The following is a 23,498-nucleotide window of genomic DNA, read 5'->3' on the forward strand; positions in this document are numbered from 1 at the left end:
AAGAAGCTCAGTGAATACCAAGCAAGACAAATGCACAAACACAAAACCGTATCTATGTATATTATAGACAAGAGACTAGAATCAAAAATAAAGTGAGAGAACTCAAAAACAGAGGAAGAAAGGACTTATCTCTCATCCTGCTTGAAAACAACAATAAAAAATCACTTCTCAAGGGAAACTATGAAAACCAATGAAATGATACATTTAAACTACAAAGAAAAAAGCCTATCAATGTAGAATTCTATACCCAGAAAAACTGTCCTCCAAAATAAGGAGTAACTAAATGCATTTTCAGACAAACAAAAAGTTGAAAGACTGCTATTAATAGACTCTATTTCAAAAAACAATAAAAGAGGTTCTTTAGGAAGAGAAAGATTCTAAATGAAAGTATGGATATATAAGAAATGAATAGATGCAAATAGTGTAAACATAAAGGAAAACAGAATATTGACAGTTTAAAGCAGTGTCTTATAGAGCTGGCCTCTTATAAGAAAGGTTTGCTGACCCCTATTCAACCCTAGTGTAGAAGCCCCGGAGTGTTATCTTCCTCTAAATAGTACTGAATTTTATTCTAACAGCCAGTTAAATTGGTAGTAGACAACTTTGATCCTATGCTCAGTCCTGTCTCTCTCTTTGCAACTTCATGGACTGTAGCCTACCAGGTTCCTCTGTCCACGGAATTCTTAAGGCAAGAATACTGGAGTGGGTTGCCATTTCCTTCTTCAGGGGATCTTACTGACCCAGGGTTCAAACCCAGGTCTCCTGCATTGCAGGCAGATTCTTTACTGTCTGAGCCAACGGGGAAGCCCAAAAACATGAGGAGGAAGCCCCAAAACACATGAGGAGGATGGCAAACATAAGAATAATAGCAAAAAAAAACACAGGACACAAGTAAATAGATTCAGGCCGCTGTAAGTTTTTGCATTTGGGGTAAACATGGTATGAGTAGAGTTGACCCTTGAACAACCTGGGGATCAGGGGCACAGACCCTCTGCACGGTAGAGAATCTGTGTGTAACTTTACAGTCTCCATATCCACGATTCCATATTTGCAGTGTCAACCCAATGTGGACTGTGTAGTACTGCAGTATGCATTCATTAAAAATATCCATGTACAGGTGGAACCACACATTTCAAACATGTTACGTTAAAGAGTCAACTGTATAAATAAAGATAGGCTTTTGTTAAGTTGACAAATTTTGCAATTTCTAACATAATCACTGAAAGCATAGCATTAAAAGGTTAACCAAAAATTAAGCTAACAAAGATAAAATGGAGTAAGAAATACTTAGCAGAAGAATCTTTCTTGCTGAGGGAAGAATTCAGTATCTTCATCTCTGCTGGCAGTTCCACAGATACATACAGAGATAAGCACTCATTGAGGTGTAGAGTAAAGATCTGTGCACCACACTGTATAACATGTATTATACATATTATAATAAATAAACAAGAAAATTATAATTATTTCTAAAGTAGAGGACACTAAGTTACAGAATCTAACTAGAATCCATCATATTCATCAGAATTTTAATGGCCTACAGCTGCTTTCTGAAACTTTTTCCCATAATGTATAATATGCACTAAATAATTGTCATTAAATGAAGTCCATGAACAAAGACAATTTACTGTAGCAGCCAAGATAAAAAATATCTAACTCTCAAAAATGTAACATCTGACAACTCTTTAAGAATAAACTTGCATTTTTACAATTTTCATGTACACTACTTGTTTGTTTTTGGCTCTGCTACTTGACTTTCAGGATCCTAGTTCCCTGACCATGGATTAAATCTGGGTCCTCAGCAGTGAGAGCATGGAGTCTTAACCACTGGACTGCCAAGGAATTCCTGTGTACATGTGTTTTTAATCAATATGCCAGAAACAAGCTGGGTTTTGGAAACTGTACATGTACAAAGTACATAGGTAAGAATATCATATAGATGTATAAAGCAATTGTGAGAAATTTTAATAATAATATTCTTCCAAGAAAACACTTCTGGAACCAGAGAATAGGTCAACTGGATCACAAGCAATAAAGAATCAATCTTGTGAGTCAGACACACACAGAACACTTCATAAACACTCTCATTTAATTCTAAATGTCCTATGCAAGATACATGTTCCTTTTCAACAAATGAAGAATCTGCAACACACAAAGGGAGAGCAACTTGTGTGTAGTCATAGAACTAGTAAATCTTCAAAATAAAAACTTTTAAATTCATCACTGCATAACTGCCAAGGAAATCGTCCATGTCTTGGGACTTCCCTGGTGGAAAAATGGTTAAGAATCTGCCTTTCAATGCAGGGGACTCACGTTTGATCCCTGGTCGGCGAACTAAGATCCCATATGCCGTGGAGCAAACCCATGCATCACAACCACTGAGTCTGCATGCCACAACTACAGAGAAGCCCATGTGTCACAATTAAGACCTGACACAGATAAAAATACATTTTTAACATAATATCTATCATTTATTTTTAAAAAAGAAGTAAATGTCTTTAACAGTAAAGACTTATACATGACAAACATGACACAAGACCTAAGAACTATATATGCCTGATAAAAACAAAAAATAATCAAAGAATAAACCAAGAAATATGGTAATTTTATGCACAACTATAAACCTAATGGATACTTTTCTAGTGCTTAATATTATATAGTCTAGAGAAAAAACATTCAAATTAAAGAAAAGATTTAATGATCTATCACATACTACAATGTTGGAATTGTCAAACACTATAACTGCAAGGAGACTACAGTCAATCCCAAAGGACATCAGTCCTGAATATTCATTGGAAGGACTGATGCTGAAGCTGAAACTCCAGTACTCTGGCCACTTGATGTGAAGAACTGACTCACTGGAAAAGACCCTGATGCTGGGAAAGACTGAAGGTGGAAGGAGAAGGGGACGATAGAGGGTGAGATGGTTGGATGACATCACCAACTCAATGGACATGAGTTTGAGTAAGCTCTGGGAGTTGGTGATGGACTGGGAAGACCGGCATGCTGCAGTCCATGGGGTCGCAAAGAGTCAGACACGACTGAACTGACTGACTGATGACAATTGGCCAATTATCATACTTTTTGCACTAAATATGCCCACTTCCATTTTAACATCTAGTTTTCCTCAAAAACCTTGGTAAATAGTAAATTCTCCTTCAGAGCAGATGTTGAAAATCAATCTGAGAGATCTCAAGGTCACATGAGGCAGGCTGCACAGAACGGTGTATTTATGACCCCTGACAGTGCTGGGAGGGCTCCACTCAGAGTGTGTCTGTAACTGCTTTCCACAGCCAGCTCTCACTTCTCCTTCCTCTGCCAACCATACAAGAATGAGAGATTCATTCTCTGAAGAAAATGGCCTAGTAATCATCTAGACTCGGAAACACCAGGTACAGCTGACTGATTTTTACTGAGCTGAAAACAGGAAAAATCTACCTATAACAAACAGAAGTCTACCTATGGAAGAGCGGAGACTTCTCAGTCCCCTTCACTCAGCTCTCAGAAGACCCACTCAGGGTACTACAAGCTCTGGCAGAAGACTGAAGGATTTCCCTCTAAGGAAAAGAAATTCTGAACTAACCAAATGTTGTTACATTAACTCCTTTGTTTATTGAAAGGATGACAGAGGGGAAGTATTTGTGTATGGAGGGGGAGGAGAAGTATAAGATCTAGTCTCATTCTCCAAAGTCAATACATAACATGGAGAACAAAAAACAAAACCAGGCAAAACCAGAAATACTGTAAGTATGTTTCCTAGAACCACAGATATAAACACAACAGAAAAAACTAAATGTGTCAAATGCAATTACTTCTAAGGAGCAACAAAGTAGGGGTCTGTTCTTGTTGCAACACTTAACAGAATAATTATTTTAAATTGTGTACATGAATAAACCAAATAACCAAAAAGCAAAAAATTTCTCAGAGAATCTGAATGATGTATAAATGACAGTATTTTGAAAGGAATTAAGAAATCAAATTCAAGTACGGCTAGAAATAATACCAAATAAATGATATTTAATACCAAAGTGTTGAAAATAAGAGGTCCAAACAGACCTTCTTACATACACATATTACCGGTTCTGTTCCCGACTTGGCAAATAACCTAATAATTCTAACTTATTTAAACTTATCTAAACTTATTTTCTCATTTGATATTACCTAAACTTATTTTATCTGAAATTATCTAAACTTATTTTCTCATATGAAAAATAAAGACAATGGAGGAATAACCAGAGGGGAAAATTCCCCAATTCTATCCTCTTTTACAAATATGATTGCAAAATGATTCAAAGTAAGGTCCATTTAGGTATGTCTATCATTCTTATGCTCCTTTTGCTTCCAATTTCAATCAGCAGCCACCTGCTAATTCTACGTCTATAATTATGTTTGTACAATGGATTTGGGAAGAATATACAATAGAGAAAAGATAATCTCTTCAACAAGTAGTGCTGGAAAACTGGAAAGCTACACACAGAACAATAAATTTAGAACACTTCTTCACACACATACAAAAATAAACTCAAAGTCAGTTTAAAGACTTAAATGTTAGACACGACACCATAAAATTCCCAGAAGAGAATGCAGGCAAAATACTCTTTGATGTAAATTATTGCAATAATTTTTTAGCTCAGTCTCCCCCAAAGCAAAAGAAATAAAAGCAAAAATAAATAGTATCTAATTAAACTTGAAAGCTTTTGCACAGCAAAGGAAACTATCGACAAAATGAAGACAACTTATAGAACGGAAAAAATATTTGCAAATGATGACTGAAAAGGGATTAATATCTAAAATATACAAATAGCTCTTATAACTCAATATCATAAAAACAAACATTCCAATCAAAAAATGGGCAAAAGACTTCAACATTTTCCCAAAGAAGACATACAGATGACTAGTAAGCCCATGAAAAGATGCTCAATATAGTTAATTATTAAAGCAACACATATCAAAACCACAATGAGGGATCACCTCAGAATTGTCAGAAAGGCCATCATCAAAGTCTACAAGTAACAAATACTGAAGAGGATGTAGAGAAAAGGGAAACCTCACACACTGTTGGTAGGAATGTAAATTGATGCAGTCACTATTGAAAACAGTATAGTGGTTCCTCAGAAAACTAAAAATAGAATTACAATATGATCCAACAATTCTACTCCTGGGTATATATCTGGAAAAAGCAAAAACAGTAATTTGAAGATACATGCACCACAATGTTCACAGAAGCACAATTTACAACAAACAGCTAGCCAAGACAAAGAATCCAACCAAGTGCCCATCAACAGATGAATGAATAAGATGTGGCACATATACATAATGGAATATTACTCAGCCATAAAAAAAGGATGCATTATTGCCATTTGCAGCAATCTGGATGGACCTAGGTATTATCATACCAAGTAAGCAGAAAGAGAAAGACAAATGCTATAAATCACTCTTCAGTGGAATCTGAAAAATAATACAAATGAATATATATGCAAACAGATACAGAAAACAGACATGTGGTTATCAAAGGGAAGGGACAAATTAGGGGTATGGAATTAACAAACTACTATACCTAGAACAGATATGCCACAAGGATTTACAGTACAGCATAGGGAATTACACCCAGTATCTTATAATAACCTATAAAAGAATATAATCAACAACAAAAATGAATCACTACACTGTACACCAGAAACAACATAATTTTATAAATCAATTGTATCAATACTTCAATAAAAAAATTATCAGTTATTCTTTATTGAGTACATAAGAGATACATAACAAAGAAAACAAAAAGAAAACTGAGGGAACAATGCTATGTGGACAAAAACGAAAAAAACCGAGCATAAAACCTCCCTGCCTAAGTCATGTTTCGTCTTTAAATACTGCTACCTATGAAGTGCCTCAGAACTGTGCATTGAATCATGTGTGCTAAATAAATGACCATACATTTTGAGTATCGTTTCAGTTTTTCCCAAATATAACTATATATATCAATTTTACATACATACACATATAAAATAAATATATAAAACCCAGAAAACAATTTAAATGATATAAAAGGTAGACAGTAAAAATTAAATCTCCCTCTTATCTCTGACCTCTAATATGTCAGTCATCTTTCAAGTAGGAAGGGAGACAATTGTGGGAGAACATTCTTAAGAACATGCGAAGGCGAACACAGGTATAGTCGTGTGAAGAGAATGTGTTAGATGGAAGCCTCCCACCAGAGGGACACACTGGCAGATTATACTTTCCCCAAAGAGTCTACAGCAGTTGTCTGACCCCACGTGATCTTTTAGAACCTTGCTACTTTCCATCAACTGACAGTCTATTTCCCTTTCCTTGATCCCAAGTGTGACTTTGTGATAGTCTTGACAAATGGAATATGGTGGAGCTGACATTATGTGCCTTTCAAGGCCAGATGAGAAAAGGTAATGTGGCCACATCCTGGTGCTCTCTCTAAGGATGCTTACTTTTAGAAGTCAGTCACTGTGCTATGAAGAAGCTCAGGACACAGAGAGGTCACATACAGGTGACCATCTAAGGTCTGAGGTAAGTGTTATACGAGTGAGCTAGACTTCAAACAATTTTAGCCTCTAGCCTTTGAGTCTTCCAGCTGAAGTCCAACATACGCAGCAGCGGGTATAAATCATCTTTGTTGGACCCCTGACTCACAGAATTCCTGAGGATAGTAAACACACCGTGAAGTTCTGGGGTAATTTCTTGCACAGTCCTAATATTTGCAACAGGCTGGTTCTACAGAAACCCTCCTTGTCACACAGGTTACTGCTAAATATCTCTACCAAAGTAAAAATAAAAACAAAAATTAGGGGAAAATCATCATAGACTGAAATCAATCCATGTATAATACGGATTCAGTTCAGTTCAGTCACTCAGTCTTATTCGACTCTGAGACCCCATGAACTGCAGCATGCCAGTCCTGTCCATCACCAACTTCCGAAGCTTTTTCAAACTCATGTCCCTTGAGTCAGTGATGCAATCCAACCGTGTCATCCTCTATCATCCCCTTCTCTTCCTGCCTTCAATCTTTCCCAGCATCAGGGTCTTTTCTAGTGAGTCAGGGCTACGCATCAGGTGGCCAAAGTATTGGAACTTCAGCATCAGTCCTTCCAAAGAGTATTCAGGACTAATTTCCTTTAGGATTGACTGGTTGGATCTCCTTGCAGACTCTCAAGAGTCTTCTCCAACACCACAGTTCAAAAGCATCAATTCTAAGGTGCTCAGCTTTCTTTATGGTCCAACTCTCACATCTATACATGACTACTGGAAAAACCATAGCTTTGACAAGACAGACCTTGGTCAGTAAATAACGTCTCTGCTTTTATAGTACAGATACTATATATTTTAAAGTCTCTAATAGAAATATGTTTTTGGTAAATTGATGATAATTTAGGGCATGACGGAGACAGATCTGTAGGCCAGCTACAGTAAAATGAATGGCCATGAAAACAGAACTTGAACCTGAAGCAACAATAATGAGCTTACGTCCACACAAAGAGAACTAATAAAGTTCTATCAACTCCTTTAGCACAACATTTTCTCTCAGAAAAATATAAAGGAAAAACTTTGATGAGATGAGTATCAGATGAAAAAAAAAGCAGGCTTTGGCAACAAGGAATATTTTACCTATGATATAAAAATCTTCAGGGAAAGTAATGGCTCCAACAACTAAGATGTTACACTCACTCATAACCTCCAAACGAAACTGAGTGGTTCTCCTTTCCAGTGAAGAGATGCTGGAGAATCTAGGAACTGTCCACAATGGGGATTTCTAAGACTTAGAGGTACATAATGGACATGAAAGAATAACTAGCAAAGTTAAAGCTCTCCTACTAGTGTGCAGGCTATCATGAACCACTGCATAGACTGTAAGTTGCATAACAAGAGAACTGTTCACATAGATTAAAATATGCAGCATCAATAATAAAAGTGCAAAGCAACTCTGACACTCTGAATGAATCCAGTCCTGACACCAAGAGGAATAAATATATTACATATCCAACAGTCAATTTTTCATACTGTTTCTCCTAAGTTTTCTGATGTCCTAAATTAATGACAGAGAAAGTTCCTAGTAACATACTCAACTCTATTAGAAATGATATTTAAGTATATAAAACATATTAAAAAGATCTAAATATAAACATATATAAAATAAATATACCAAACATATGTCTTCCTGAAAGAATAAGTAGATAGCATGCTGATTACTATATTGAAAAATACAAAACTATATCAACTAAAGTATACAACAAGAAAATTATGTCAGATAGGAAATGTAACATAAACACAGTATGTGGTGAGAACATTTAACATTCATTCTCTTAGCAACTTTCAAGCATGTAACACAGTACTGTTACCATTAGACCCCATGTTGTACATTAGCTCCCCAAAACTTACTTATCTGATAACTGGAAGCTTACCCCACATCTCCCCATCTTCCCCATCTCTTGGCCCTGCCAAAACTATTCTGAGTTCAGGTTTTTTTCAGATTCCACATATAAGTAAAATCACACCGTATTTGCCTTTCTCTGTCTGACTGATCTCACTTAGCATAAGGTCTATGCATGCTGTTACAAAAGGGAGGAATTCTGAAGATTAATATTCTATATTATGTAAAGATTTCAAAGTCTGGAAATACCTGGGTAACACAGCAGGAAGCAGATCAAAGTGTTATCCTGGAGATGTGGAAATGAGGAATTCCAGTTTGAACATGGACTATGTATTAGGTACTACTGTTTTCATAATGTTAAATTTTAGGATGTGATAATGGTATAGCAGTAATTTATGAGATTCTTAGGCTGCCTTTCTTGGTGGCTCAGATGGTAAGCAATGTGCCTGCCACGTAGGCGACCCAGGTTCCAACCCTGGGTCGGGAAGATCCCCTGAAGAAGGGAGTGGCAACCCACTCCAGTATTCTGCCTGGAGAATTCCACGGACAGAGGAGCCTGGCAAGCCTGATGGGCTGTAGTCCATGGGGTCACAGAGTAGGACTCGACTGAATGATAAACACAATAGGCTCCTGAAACACAGGTAAAGTGTATCACCTACTTTCAGAAGGCTAGGAAAATACAGACAGAAAAAGAAAGATGAAATGAGCAAAATGTTAACAACAGGTCAATCCAGGAAAATGGTAGGTGGGTATTCATAATACTATTCTTTCACCTTTCTATAGGTTTGAAATCATTTAAATTAAAAAAAAAAAAAGAGGAATGCCTTTGTCATACTTTCAAACACATTTACAAAAACCTCAGCGGTAAAAAATCTGCCTCCAACGGAAGAGACACAGGAGACGCAGGTTCAATCCATGAGTCAGGAAGATGCCCTAGAAGAGGAAATGGCAACCCACTCCAGTATTCTTGCTGCAAGAATTTCATGGACAAAGGAGCCTCACAGGCTACAGTCAGACACAATTGAACACACACACACGCATGCACCCACATACTAATGATGTGCTCCACTAATAATCCACTGCTGGCTTGTCAACCTCTTAATAGACCCAATTTGAATTTAGAATGTGTATTTGATAGTTACAAACCCAAACTAACAAGACTTTCCTCACTGAATAAGGCTTTTCAAACTGTACCATAATTAAACAATTTTAGCTTTAAAACTTACAATAAATTCAGGTTTATAACCAAAATATCAAAATTTAAAAAGACATAAAATACTTACATTAACTTTGAAAGCTTGTACAGTGTTATCCAGGAGAAGGATGTTGCAAACCACCTCTGTATGCTGTCTATCTCGGGCCAACTCTGATGCTCGTACATTGTAGGTTCTGCCAGCAGGCAATCGGAAACGTGAGGTCATTACTGTCCACACAAGGTCTAAGTTGGAAAAAAAAATTAAATAAAGGGATAGTTGAAGATACAAATTATTTATATAAAAATATACAAAGTTATTACATAGTTTTCAACAAACAGTTAAAAAGTAGTTACAAATTTTGAAACACCTGGATAGGAATTGTAGGTATAAAAGAAGACACCATCTCTAGCTCATCATCTAAACTAAAATTACAATTGCCTGGAGGAGGAGCTTTATTTTGAACTGTCCATTAAGAAGACAATAAACAAATTGTTGAGGAAGCTATATTCCAACTCAAAATACATAAATTCAGGCATAGTCAAAAAGGAGGAAGGAGAATATGCTACCCCAGGCAACTGGCCACTACTCACTGGCACAAGCATTAAAAAGACACTGTAGGATGACAACAGGAGGGAAGGTTATTTGACTCGGAGGGGCTTTCCTTTTATTTAAGCTTATGATTTGGGGGGAAAATGGGAGTTTATTAGTTGGGATTTTTTAAATATAACTATACCCTTCATCTTAACTATCCTCAATTCAAACTAATTCTAATAGAACTATTCTTAGGAAAACAAAAGCAAATTAGAAATCTTAAGACTACAGATCTTTGCTTCTCAATTTTTTAACTTAACAGGGAATAAAGACTGCCTACCAAAAAAACCCAAAAACCTGGTATCGTATCATTTTTGGCATGTTATGATGTTAAAAGACAGTGAAATGTAGCTTTGAAGTTCTGAAAGAAAATCATATGAAACAGAATTATATTCCCTCAAAATTAGCATTCATGTGAAAGAATAAAGCTAAAGCCATTTTCAGACATTCAAAAATTTGCAGTTTAAAATCCATAAAACTTCCCTCTTTCAAAAGACAAATGGATAAAGGAAACAAACTACACTACAAATAAACACAACTCTATAAAATTCTTAAATGTGAGTATGCAATAAGTACTAAGAAATTTAATAAGTAAAAATTAATAGTAAAAAGAAATTGCAATTCAAATCGATGGTATTCAATAACTGCTGTTGACATCATACTGCTCATGTCAAAATGATTAAAGCTAGGAGTAAATGTCAATGTTTTCTATGGATAAAAATTGTATAGAGGAAAATAGCTTTAGCACATTGACAGAGAGGAGCTAGCCAAGTAAAATTCACAATTAAAAGACAGTGACTGGCAGTGATTTCCAGTTCCACATGTAAAGAGCTCGGAAGTCCTCATTGTGTCCTAACAAGTAAAAAAAGGCAAAACAGACTGGAAAATCAGCAGCTGTTCCTAGATCCGTAAGAGAGGACACAGGGCAAACTGCAGATTGGAGAGAGAGGTAAAAACAGAGAGTCACAGCTTATGGGAGCAGAGATTTGAAGCAGAAACTGCCACAGAAACCAGCACGCAGATAGGAAAGACTGGATTCAGCTGAGGAATTGTTTGAGGCTCAATGTGGATAATTTTAAAAGTTAAAAACTTCAGAGGGTGGGAGTGGGGGGCAGTCATACCAGGACTCACACAATATTGTGAGAGATAGCTCCAGCAGCAGTGTGAAGGCTAGTGTGCACTGTCAAGGATAGTGCACGCTTGGAGGCGGCAGAGTTGGCTTGGACAAGACACGGCACTTGAATAGGGAGAGTGCAGCCACTGCTGGCCCTGATGGAGACAGCTGACGGGGCGCGGTCTTGAGCTCCGAGCGGCAGACGACTTGGCCCATGCCAGCCACTCTGCTCTAGTGTTGTTCCCCTTGGGGACGACAGTCCCATTGCTGAGAGGGGAGAGAGAACACACTTAAAGGGAACAGAACCACCTTGGACCCAGACTTCAGGGCTTTTGCTCCAGCATGTTAGGACGTGACTCTGCCCAAGAGAGCAGTGACAACCACTCAGCACAGCTCTGGCTCAAACCTGGGAACAGCTCCAGCACCTTCATCTCCCGCCTCTCCTCCTACCAGAATGACAGCTGTGAGTCCACCCCGAGCGAACATGTGACCGTGCTCACTTCCGATCCAGCTCTCCTACCAAAGTCACAGGGTATCTGCAGAGTGTATAGGGACACTCCCACGTAAATATACTCCTTCAAGACCAGGACAGATAATGTGCTTCACCCAATTCCACAGACACAGAGAGTTTACCAAAATGAGAAGAGAGAAATTTGCCTCAAATGAAAGACCATGAGAAAAAACCCTGGAAAAGAAGAAGAAAAAAAACTAATGAAAGAAATAATTTACCAGATAAAGCATTCATAGTAAGAATGCTGCCTGAAACTGGGAAAAGAATAAATGAACACAGTAAGAAATCTTACAAGGAACCAGAAAATATAAAGAAGAATCAGTCAGAGCTGAAGAACACAATAACTGAAATGAAAAATACACTAGACGGAAATTAACAGCAGACCAGGTGATACAGAAAAAAGCATAAGCACTCTGAAAGATAGAATAATGGAAATCACTCAATTAGAGGAGCAAAAACAAAAACAATTTTTTTAAAAAATGAGGAAGGAACTTCTAAGACATTATTAAGTATATGCTATCCACATTATAGAGGTCCTGAAGAAGAGAGAGAAAAAAAGGTTGAAAATATTTGATGAAGTTATGGTTGAAGAATTTTTGAACCTGAAGAAGGAAACAGATATCTAGGTACAGGAAGCACAGAATCCCAAAAAGAGAAAACCAGAGAGACCAAGACATATTGTAAGTAAAATGGCAAAAGTTAAAGACAAAGAGGATTCTAAAGACAGCTAGAGAAAAACAGAGTCACATACAAAGGAACCCCCAATAAGGTTTTAAGTCGATTTTTCAGCAGAAATTCTGCCTGCCAGGAGGGAGTAGCATGGTATATTTAAAGTGCAGAAAGGGGAATATACACAACCCACCATACTCTACCCAGCAAGATCATCACTTAGAACTGAAGAAGAGAAAAGCGAAAACTAAGAGAATTCATCAATACTAAATCAATTCTAAAAGAAGTGGTAAAGGGCCTTCTCTAAGTGAAAAAGATAAAGCTACAAGAAGAATTTATAGGACAGGAAAAACCCCACTAGAAAAGCCAAATATATAGTAAAGGTTGTGGATCAACTATTTAAATAAGTTATTATAAAGGTTAAAAGACAAAAATTATGAAATCAACCATAACTGCAAAGAACTGTTTAGGGATAAATATGATCATGTAAAATATGAACTCAAAAACACAAAATGTAGGGAAAGGGAGTTAAAAATGTAGATATTCTAGAATGTGTTTGAACTTCTATAACTATCAGTTTAAAACAAGTAGATATAGTTGTATGTCAACACATATGAATCCCATGGTAACCATAAATCAAAAACCTACAATAGATACAGGAAATTAGAATGAAAGGAAAACACAAGCATACCACTAAATAAAATCAAATCACAATGGAAGAAATTATACTAAGAAGAACAGAGAATAACAACTTGCAGAAAACAAATAACAAAAATGTCAAGAAAAGTATTTATCTAACAATAATCATTTTAAATGTCAACTGAATAAAACTCCAATCAAAAGACATAAGGGGTTGGATAGACCTAGAGAGTGAAGTAAGGCAGGAAGACTGACCTACAGAGTGAAGGTCACTGATAAGTCAAAGAGAAAAACAAATATAGTATATTAAGGCATATACATGGAATCTATAAAAAATGGTATAGATGACCTTGGCTGCAAATTAGAAATAAACTCACAGACATAGAGAACAAATATATAGATGCCAAGGGGGAAAGGGGTGGGATGGGAGGAATCGGGAGATGTGTAAAGTAGATAACTGATGGGAACATACGGCACAGCACAGGCAACTCTACTTAAAGCACCATAGAGTCCTAAATGGGAGGGAAATGCAAAAGGGAGTTGATATATGTATATGTATGGCTGATTCATTCTGCTATGCAGTTGACACTAACATGACAATGCAAAGCAACTATAATGCAATACAAACTACTTTAAATTTTAAAAAAAAGGAAAAAAAGATAAGGTGACTGATTAGATTAAAATGACCCATCTACACGCTGCTTATGAGACTCACTTCAGAGCTAATGACACACAAAGACTGAAAGTGAGGGAATGGAAAAACGTATCCCAACCAAATGAAATGAAAAGAAAGCTGGGGGAACTAGGCTTTAAAATAATCTATAACAAAAGACAAAGAAGGGTATTACATAACAATAAACAGATCAAGTGGATGGAACATTTGTAAACATATATGCACTGGTATAGAACACCTAAAAGCAAATATTAACAGACATAAATGGAGAAACTGACAATTTAATACAATAATAGTAGAGAATATTAACACCCAATTTGCATCAATGGACAGATCAACCAGTCAGAAAATCAATAAGTAAACAGTCATCTTAAATGACACATTAGACCAGACTTAGTAGATATCTATAGGATATTTCATCTGAAAATAGTGGAATACATATTATTTTCAAGTACACATGGAACATTCTCCATGACAGATCATATTCTAGGCCACAAAACAAGTCCCAACAAATTTAAGAGGACAGAAATTATAGGAAGCATTTTTTCTGACCAAAACAATATTAAACTACAAATCAGAGGGGGAAAAAAATGGGAAAACACAAACAAGTGGAGACTAAACAACATGTTATTAAAAAAAAAAACTACTGGGTCAATGAAGACGTCAAAGAGGAAATCAGAAAATACCTGGAGATGAATAAAAATAAAAACACAACTTTCCAAAATCTACGGCACCCAGGAAAAACAATTCTAAGAAGGAAGTTTAGGGATACCCCAAGAAACAAAAAAAAACCTCAAATAAACAACCTAAGTTACTTATAAAAAGAGCAAAATCCAAAGATAGCAGAAGGAAGGAAATAATAAGGATCACAGGAAATAAATAAATGTAGACCAAAATAAAAATCAATAAAAGACATCAATGAAACCGAGCATCAGGTTTTTTTATTTTTTATTTTTTGAAAAGATAAAATTGCTAAGTCTTTAGTCAGGCTCACCAAGAAAAAGAGAGCCTAAATAAATAAGAACTGAAACAGGAAAAATTACAACTGACCTCAGAGATACCAAAAAAACATAAGAAAACACTACAGATATTTATATGCCAACAAATTGGACCACCTAGAAGAAATGGATAAATTTCTAAATACAATACAATTTCTAAAAACATACAATCTTCCAAGACTGAATCAATCCAAACATACTAATCACTAGTAGTGAAACAATTAGTTTAAAAACTCCCAGCAAACAAAAGCCCAGGATTGAATGGATTCACAGGAACTCTACCAAACATAGAAGAACAACTAATCCCTGCTGCTGCTGTTGCTTCTGCTAAGTCGCTTCAGTCATGTTCGACTCTGCAACCCCATAAACGGCAACCCACCAGACTCCCCCATCCCTGGGATTCTCCAGGCAAAAACACTGGAGTGGGTTGCCATCTCCTTCTCCAATGCATGAAAGTGAAAAGTGAAAGTGAAGTCGCTCAGTCCCATCCCCCATGGACTGCAGCCTACCAGGCTCCTCTGTCCATGGGATTTTCCAGGCAAGAGTACTAATCCATAGCCATCTCAAAATATCCCAAAAAATTGAAGAGAAGGGAATACTCCCAAATTTATTCCACAAGGATACCATTACCCTGATACCAAAACCAGACAAAGACACTACCAAAAAAAAAAAAAATTACAGGCCAATATCTCTGGTGAATATAGATACAAGAATCTTCAACAAAATATTAGCAAACAGAATTTAACAATACATAAAAAGGATCATATACCATGATCAAGTGGGACTCACTCCAGGGATGCAATGATGGCTCAATTCCCACAAATCAATCAATGTAATACATTAACAAAAAGAAGGCGGGGGGCGGAAATCACACGATCATCTACAGATACAGAAAGAGCATCTGACAAAATTGAACATCCACTTATGATAAAAACTAATCAAAGTTGGTATAGAGGGAATACACTTCAACATAATAAAGGCTATTTATGACAAACCCATAGCTAACAAATTCATTGATGAGGATTCTGTGATTAAGAGATACCAACTACTGTATATAAATAGATAGGCAGCAAGGATAGATAATTATACTCATAATATTGTAATAACCTATAATGAAGTATACTCTGCAAATATACTGAATCACTCTGCTCTACACTTGAAACACAATACTGTAAATCAACTATACTTCCATTAACATTTTTTCCAAAAAAAGTAATTTATATATATTTGCTATCTTTGTCCACTATTAGAACCTAGAAGTAAAAATATCCCAGTAACACTGAACATACCTACTGCCTATGTACTACTCCACACTAAACGAAACCAGGCTTTCTGGGGAGAAATGGCTGATTCCAGAGCTGGAGCAAAGAAAATACAAGGTCAGGCTAAAATATCAGTATTTGGTGCCAGTAAATAAAGAAGTCCTCAAAACCTGATGGGAAAAAATGAAAAACCATGAGAGGAAACTAAAAGGGGCTGACACCAGTCAAATGAGACAACGTGTTTCAAAATAAATAATATGAATAGATAACACTCTGAATAACACAACAACACACAGGTTTAAACTGATACTAATTTTTTTAAGTGAGGGAGGAAAAAAACTCTTCTTACTAGAATAATGTCAAATGACAAATGTAGAATAATGCAAAAAGAAAACTGCCATTTACAACTACCATAACTGATTCAGGCAAGAATCATCAATGAATAATAAAATCACTGGGTGTATTGAGGAACAAGATACACATATAATCTCAAAGTATTTTCCCACTGATTACTTATTAATTACAAAGGGGGAAATGTATCTTTACCATGCAGAAATCTGTCAAATCCCACCTTCATCCAATGATCAAATTTATTCTCACCAAAATTACTGTCACAGGCACCACGTCACACACTGAGAACACAGCACCTATGTACTATTCCTGCAAAAAATGTTTAAGCTGAATCTACTCATGAAAAAAATTAAAACAATCAGACAAATCCAAATTGAGGACACTCTACAAAACAACCCACTAGAGTCTTCAAAACTGTGAGGAGGGTGAGGGAAAAGGGAGAAGAAAGAGGATGTAGAAGAAGGGTGGGGAAGCACTGCAGATTAAGAGATTTAACAAACAAACGCAATGTGCAGTCCTTGATCCAAATATGAATTAGAAAAAAAAGTCATATATATGTGTGCATACACACACACATATATTACATAGGCACATAATTGAAGAAATCTGAATGTGGAATGTATTTCAGACTATAGTATTGTGTCAGTGCTAAATTCCTTGAGTGTGATCACGTGGTTATATAGAATGTGTTGATTTCTAGAAGATTCATGTTTGCATGCTATAGAATTTTTAGTGGTAAAGTGTTATGATCATAATATCTGCAACCTTTAAATAATTCATAAATTTTTAATATATAAATACAGAAGCAAAGTAGCAAATTGTTAGCAATTGGTGAATCTATATGAATGGTACTTGGGTGTTTAATATACTATTCTTGCTACTTTTCCCTAAGTTTGAAATATTTCAAAATAAAAAGTTGTGAGGATGGAGAAGGAAATGGCAACCCACTCCAGTATTCTTGCCTGGAAAAATCCATGGACAGAGGAGTCTGGCGGGCTGAAGTCCATGGGATTACATGACTGAGCATGTGTGCATAAGGATGGAGGGAGATGGGTTGGTAGCAATAAACTGGCAGAACTAAAAAGGAAAAAAAAAAAAAGTTGTGAGGAAAAAGTAAAAGGAAACGCCTTCCAAATTCTGTTTTCACACTTAAAAAAAGAAGCAGATAAACTAACACCTTTGCTATCCAAAATTATGAAGCAATTAACCACTCACAAAAAGTTCTCTGGATAGCTGACAATCCCTTACAGTTATCATTTTCTATAGAATGTTCTCCAATGAACCATATGCTTTATTATAATCTTAATTTCTTATATATGATGCTCTGGATATAACTATAAATTAAAATGTTGGTACCGTAAGTACTGGACTGAATAACTTAGCTTACTGCTATAACACTATATTCAGTGAAGCCTCCCTCAGTCCTCTGAACTGAAGCTGGTAATATAAAACTAATTATCTTAGGACAGTGCTATCAAAATTATGAGCTATATTACTGACATTCTGTAGAAGGAGAAAAAAGTCAAAGTTAACAATAGTTCTGACCTAAAATTTCTCTATATATTTAATATACCAAACATATATGCACAGTAATTATTATATAGTAACTTACACAGGAAGCTTATTTAAGAAATGGTATATGGTACAGCAAAAAGTATCCCAGATAACCATGTACAAACCAATGACCCAAGACATGAGCACTGGACATGCAAACTGATTCACTGATGTACAGGCAGCATTTTCCAAATGTCCTTTGCGTATCTGGGCTTCTCAGGTGGCGCTAGTGGTAAAGAGCCTGCCTGCCAATGCAAGAGATGCAAGAGACACGGGTTCAATCCCTGGGTCAGTAAGATCCCCTGGAGGAGAGGATGGAAACCCACTCCAGTATTCTTGCCTGGAGAATCCCATGGACTGAGGGGCCTAGCAGGCTTGCGAAGAGTCAGACATGACTAAAGCGACTTAGCATGCACACATGCTTTGTATATCCTTTATTCAACTGCTGCTGACTTGCTAAGACTGAAGTACAACATGATATTCATTGCGAACTATGAACATAGGAATTGAATTGGAACCATTCTGTGTATCAAATTTACTTCTCTGAAGCTTTTCCTTTTCTGTCACTTAATATTTTATATCTCATTATCCTATTTACACATTATAGCATTTAAAGTACCATGTGCCTGTGTGTCTGTGAGATACAGACACATAAGGCACTAAGGCCCCTGAAGAGTTCCCTAATCTGTGCCTTCAATGCACCTGTTAACTCATGTAAACATGTCAGCAGCTCCCAGTTACTAGACACAGCATTAGATGCTGGAGATATAAATACACACACACACACACACACACACACACAAACACATACACATCTAGATCTCTGCCCTCAATGAGCTCACAGTCTAGTTGAGAAAGAGACTTTAAATAACTCAGTGAAACAGTAATACTAAAAAAAGATACAAACAAACTGTCCCAGTGACTCCAAGAACTACTTCTCTTCTGTCTGTAGCTCATTACCTAAGTACTAGAAACAACTTCAGCAGCCACTAGTTCTTCCCCTTTCTTCCCCTCTTCATTTTGTAAATTTCCAAAAATAGAGCCAATCCTTCCTAAGTACCAACAGTCAATGAAAAAAATATTTTCTTGTCTAAAAAGGGCCAGTCATGTAGTCCATGTGGTATCATTTGGGGGGCTCTGGTGTTCCCCTCTTATTCATTCAGAAAAATGAATGAATATTAGCTAGGGGTTTAATGTAGAGCACTTTTAGATGGAAAAAAGAGAGAATGCTGGGCTCTAGGGTTTTGATCCTTCCTTTAGAAAGCAACTACTTCACAAAAGTAGTTTTCTTTGTAACTGACCACAAACAATAGAGTTTAGAGCATATAAATGTTTACTGAAATGTTTCAAACTATAATTTGAAACTCACAGGGTATGAAATCAAATTAGTGGATCAAACACCAATGTTTTTAACAAAATAGAATAGCATAAAAGAGAAGCTATCAAGAACATGATATAAAAGGTACCTCTTAATTAGGTAAAGTGTAGTTAGAAAACTACTGACTTTACATCTAATACCACCATGCAATCCTATTTATTATCTCATGTTTTCATGGGTCCTTTCTGTTTGTTGTAAAGAACTGATAATCAGTCTTTCACAAATAAAGTTAGATTAAAAGAGAAGGGCTCCTGCAAAGGGGTCAGGACTAAAAAATACCAACTATGGGAAGTAACACTGATGAATAAGACAGACTGTGGGCTCAGAAATCAGAATGTTTCAAGGCTCAAATCCCTATTACCTTTATGACCTTGATAGCTGCCAAACTGCTGTGCCTCAGTTTCCTCATTTATAAAATAAGCTGCTATGAGGATTAAATGAGATAACAAGAAGCCTTTAGCACAGTACTTGACATTCAGAAGTATGTAATAAGTGTTAGCCATATTATCATCATCATTATTAGGTAATATCTCTCTAAATACTAAAAACTGACTTTTAAGAAGAAATTTAGAAACGCACATGCTTTTATTAAAGTATTCTAGTTAACACCAGAATTAAAACAGTATTATTAAAAGCCTCCAAAACCAATATCCAAGAAACAATAGTAACCCAGTTGGAGGGAACACAATTCATCAGAGGAACAGCAACCATTGTAGGTGGAAAGATACTAAAGACAGTACTGTGGAGGAATTTGCATTAATTTGGGCAAAGATCACATAGTCCAGAGGTCAGCAAACTATGGCCCACAGACCAAACCTGTTCACTGTTTTGGGGTCACGAGGTAAGAATGATTTTTACAGATGAACATTCTCAATTGATCCAATGATAGGGGACACTAACTTTGAACCCTAACAAAGGTAAATATTATCCTATAAAAAAGAATTATATTCTTCTCATTATTAGACCAAATACAACAAAATACTATATTTAATTACTGTATTTTGATTTCACCAATAAAACGTTGTGAAATTTATAAAAAAATAAAAGCCTCAAATTAAATGTCTATATGTTAGATAATTAATGTTACTCTTTACTTTCCCCAACCCTTCCCTATTCATATTAACTACTGAATGTCCCATTATTTGCCAGATACAGGGAAGCAACATGACTATATCAACAAATAAAAGAAGGTAAAAGCTCCTGCCCTTATGAAGCTTCTTTCTAATGAGCAAAGAAGAAAGTTACATGGTAGAAAGCAGAGAATGTTAGAGCAGAGAGCAATTTTAGATGCAGTACTCAGGGGAGGCATGACTGAGAAGGTCATTTTTGGCAGACTTGAAAGGGAGTGCAAGAGGGAGTCATATGGACACTCTGCCTGGAGCACGTGCCTTGAAATGTGTTCCAGGCAGAAGCAAGAACAGCACGAAGACCTGATGAAGAAGCACACAGGCCTGTCCCGGAAGAGCAAAGAGACCAGTGCACAGAGGCCTGCTCCCAGAAGAGCAAGGAGACCAGTGCACAGAGGCCTGCTCCCAGAAGAGCAAAGAGACCAGTGCACAGAGACCTGCTCCCAGAAGAGCAAGGAGACCAGTGCACAGAGGCCTGCTCCCAGAAGAGCAAGGAGACAAGTGCACAGAGGCCTGCTCCCAGAAGAGCAAGGAGACCAGTGCACAGAGGCCTGCTCCCAGAAGAGCAAGGAGACCAGTGCACACAGGCCTGCTCCCAGAAGAGCAAGGAGACCAGTGCACACAGGCCTGCTCCCAGAAGAGCAAGGAGACCAGTGCACACAGGCCTGCTCCCAGAAGAGCAAGAAGACCAGTGCACACAGGCCTGCTCCCAGAAGAGCAAAGAGACCAGTGCACAGAGGCCTGCTCCCAGAAGAGCAAGGAGACCAGTGCACACAGGCCTGCTCCCAGAAGAGCAAGGAGACCAGTGCACACAGGCCTGCTCCCAGAAGAGCAAGGAGACCAGTGCACACAGGCCTGCTCCCAGAAGAGCAAAGAGACCAGTGCACAGAGGCCTGCTCCCAGAAGAGCAAAGAGACCAGTGCACAGAGACCTGCTCCCAGAAGAGCAAGGAGACCAGTGCACAGAGGCCTGCTCCCAGAAGACCAGTGCACAGAGACCTGCTCCCAGAAGAGCAAGGAGACCAGTGCACACAGGCCTGCTCCCAGAAGAGCAAGAAGACCAGTGCACACAGGCCTGCTCCCAGAAGAGCAAAGAGACCAGTGCACACAGGCCTGCTCCCAGAAGAGCAAGACCAGTGCACACAGGCCTGCTCCCAGAAGAGCAAAGAGACCAGTGCACAGAGACCTGCTCCCAGAAGAGCAAGGAGACCAGTGCACACAGGCCTGCTCCCAGAAGAGCAAGGAGACCAGTGCACACAGGCCTGCTCCCAGAAGAGCAAGGAGACCAGTGCACAGAGGCCTGCTCCCAGAAGAGCAAGGAGACCAGTGCACAGAGCCCTGCTCCCAGAAGAGCAAAGAGACCAGTGCACAGAGGCCTGCTCCCAGAAGAGCAAAGAGACCAGTGCACAGAGACCTGCTCCCAGAAGAGCAAGGAGACCAGTGCACAGAGACCTGCTCCCAGAAGAGCAAGGAGACCAGTGCAACAGAGCCTGCTCCCAGAGAGCAAAGAGACCAGTGACCAGAGACCTGCTCCCGAAGCAGCAAGAACCAGTTGACAGAGACCCCTGCTCCCAGAAGAGCAAGGAGACCAGTGCAACACAGGCCTGCTCCAGTAAGAGCAAGAGCAGACAGTGCACAGAGACCTTTCGCCAGAAGAGCAAGGAGACCAGTGCACAGAGGCCTGCTCCCAGAAGAGCAAGGAGACCAGTGCACAGAGACCTGCTCCCAGAAGAGCAAGGAGACCAGTGCACAGAGGCCTGCTCCCAGAAGAGCAAGGAGACCAGTGCACAGAGGCCTGCTCCCAGAAGAGCAAGGAGACCAGTGCACAGAGGCCTGCTCCCAGAAGAGCAAGGAGACCAGTGCACAGAGGCCTGCTCCCAGAAGAGCAAGGAGACCAGTGCACAGAGGCCTGCTCCCAGAAGAGCAAAGAGACCAGTGCACACAGGCCTGCTCCCAGAAGAGCAAAGAGACCAGTGCACAGAGCCTGCTCCCAGAAGAGCAAGGAGACCAGTGCACAGAGGCCTGCTCCCAGAAGAGCAAGGAGACCAGTGCACAGAGGCCTGCTCCCAGAAGAGCAAGGAGACCAGTGCACACAGGCCTGCTCCCAGAAGAGCAAAGAGACCAGTGCACAGAGACCTGCTCCCAGAAGAGCAAGGAGACCAGTGCACACAGGCCTGCTCCCAGAAGAGCAAGGAAGCCAGTGCATCATGCTGAGAAAAGCAGACAAGCAGAGTAGTCAGAGAGAGAACAGGAGCTACAGGTAATGTAGGGCCTTGGTGGCCATGGTAATAAACCTCAGCTTTTGTACTTCTAAGTAAGACAGGACTTTGGGCAAAAGAACACAGTCACCTCCCTTACACGACAAGTTCATGAATTTTCACCTTGCTTCTTTTCCTACTGATGTGTTCGATACAAAAAGCTTAGACTATGTCATAAGCATGCTACTGCACTAACAGAAAAACCAGTTAATGTCTGTAATATTACAAATTGGCAAGAAAAAAAAATTAAGACCCTATCAAAAAAATGAACAAAAAACTTAATGTTTTCAATAAGAAATGAAATCAGTAACTTTTTTAAAAAGCCTAGCTACACTATCACTAAAAAGATATTCTAATTAAAGTTATCTTAATTAGGTAAAGTGTAAATAGTTAGAAAACTATTTTAAATACTTAAATTAGTTAAATATTGTTTAACTATTAAAACAAAACAAAATATCATTTATCACTGTCCGCTAGGGAAACTGGTAGTAATAAAAATTGCTTCAGGTCTAAAATCCTGTATCTGAAACCTCTAGTTTCAGAACACTTTCAGAAGTGTTTTGAATTTCAGAATAGTTAAATTATAAAGAGGTGATATTGCACAGCTATCTTAGATTAAGTAACATTCTTGGTTGGGTCTGTCTGTATTACCACACTGCTATTAAAATTTCTTTGGAAAACCTTAAGAATGTTCACTCTAAGGACTTCCTTGGTGTCCAGTGATTAGGAACTCCCCTTCCAATGCAGGGAATGCAGGTTCAATCCCTGGTCAAGGAACTAATA

The 23,498-nt window shown here is 38.0% G+C and overlaps 1 protein-coding gene across 3 annotated transcripts in view; it reads right to left on the minus strand.

Moving 5' to 3' along the window:
• The window catches only part of PTPN4 (protein tyrosine phosphatase non-receptor type 4), a 190,364-nt gene that overhangs the window by 146,609 nt on the left and 20,257 nt on the right, over window positions 1-23,498 (minus strand). For 2 of the 3 annotated variants that reach the window (XM_043488068.1, XM_043488065.1), the window contains exon 2: window positions 9,679-9,833. In XM_043488068.1, coding sequence (XP_043344003.1) covers window positions 9,679-9,816 — 138 coding nt within the window. In that variant the 5' untranslated portion in view covers window positions 9,817-9,833. Of the gene's footprint in view, window positions 1-9,678; window positions 9,834-11,313; window positions 11,334-23,498 lie in introns of those variants that run through there. The other variant, XM_043488066.1, reaches the window with a different exon arrangement.

This window comes from Cervus canadensis, chromosome 15 (assembly GCF_019320065.1).
Source record: "Cervus canadensis isolate Bull #8, Minnesota chromosome 15, ASM1932006v1, whole genome shotgun sequence".
NCBI classification, from domain to species: Eukaryota; Metazoa; Chordata; class Mammalia; order Artiodactyla; family Cervidae; genus Cervus; species Cervus canadensis.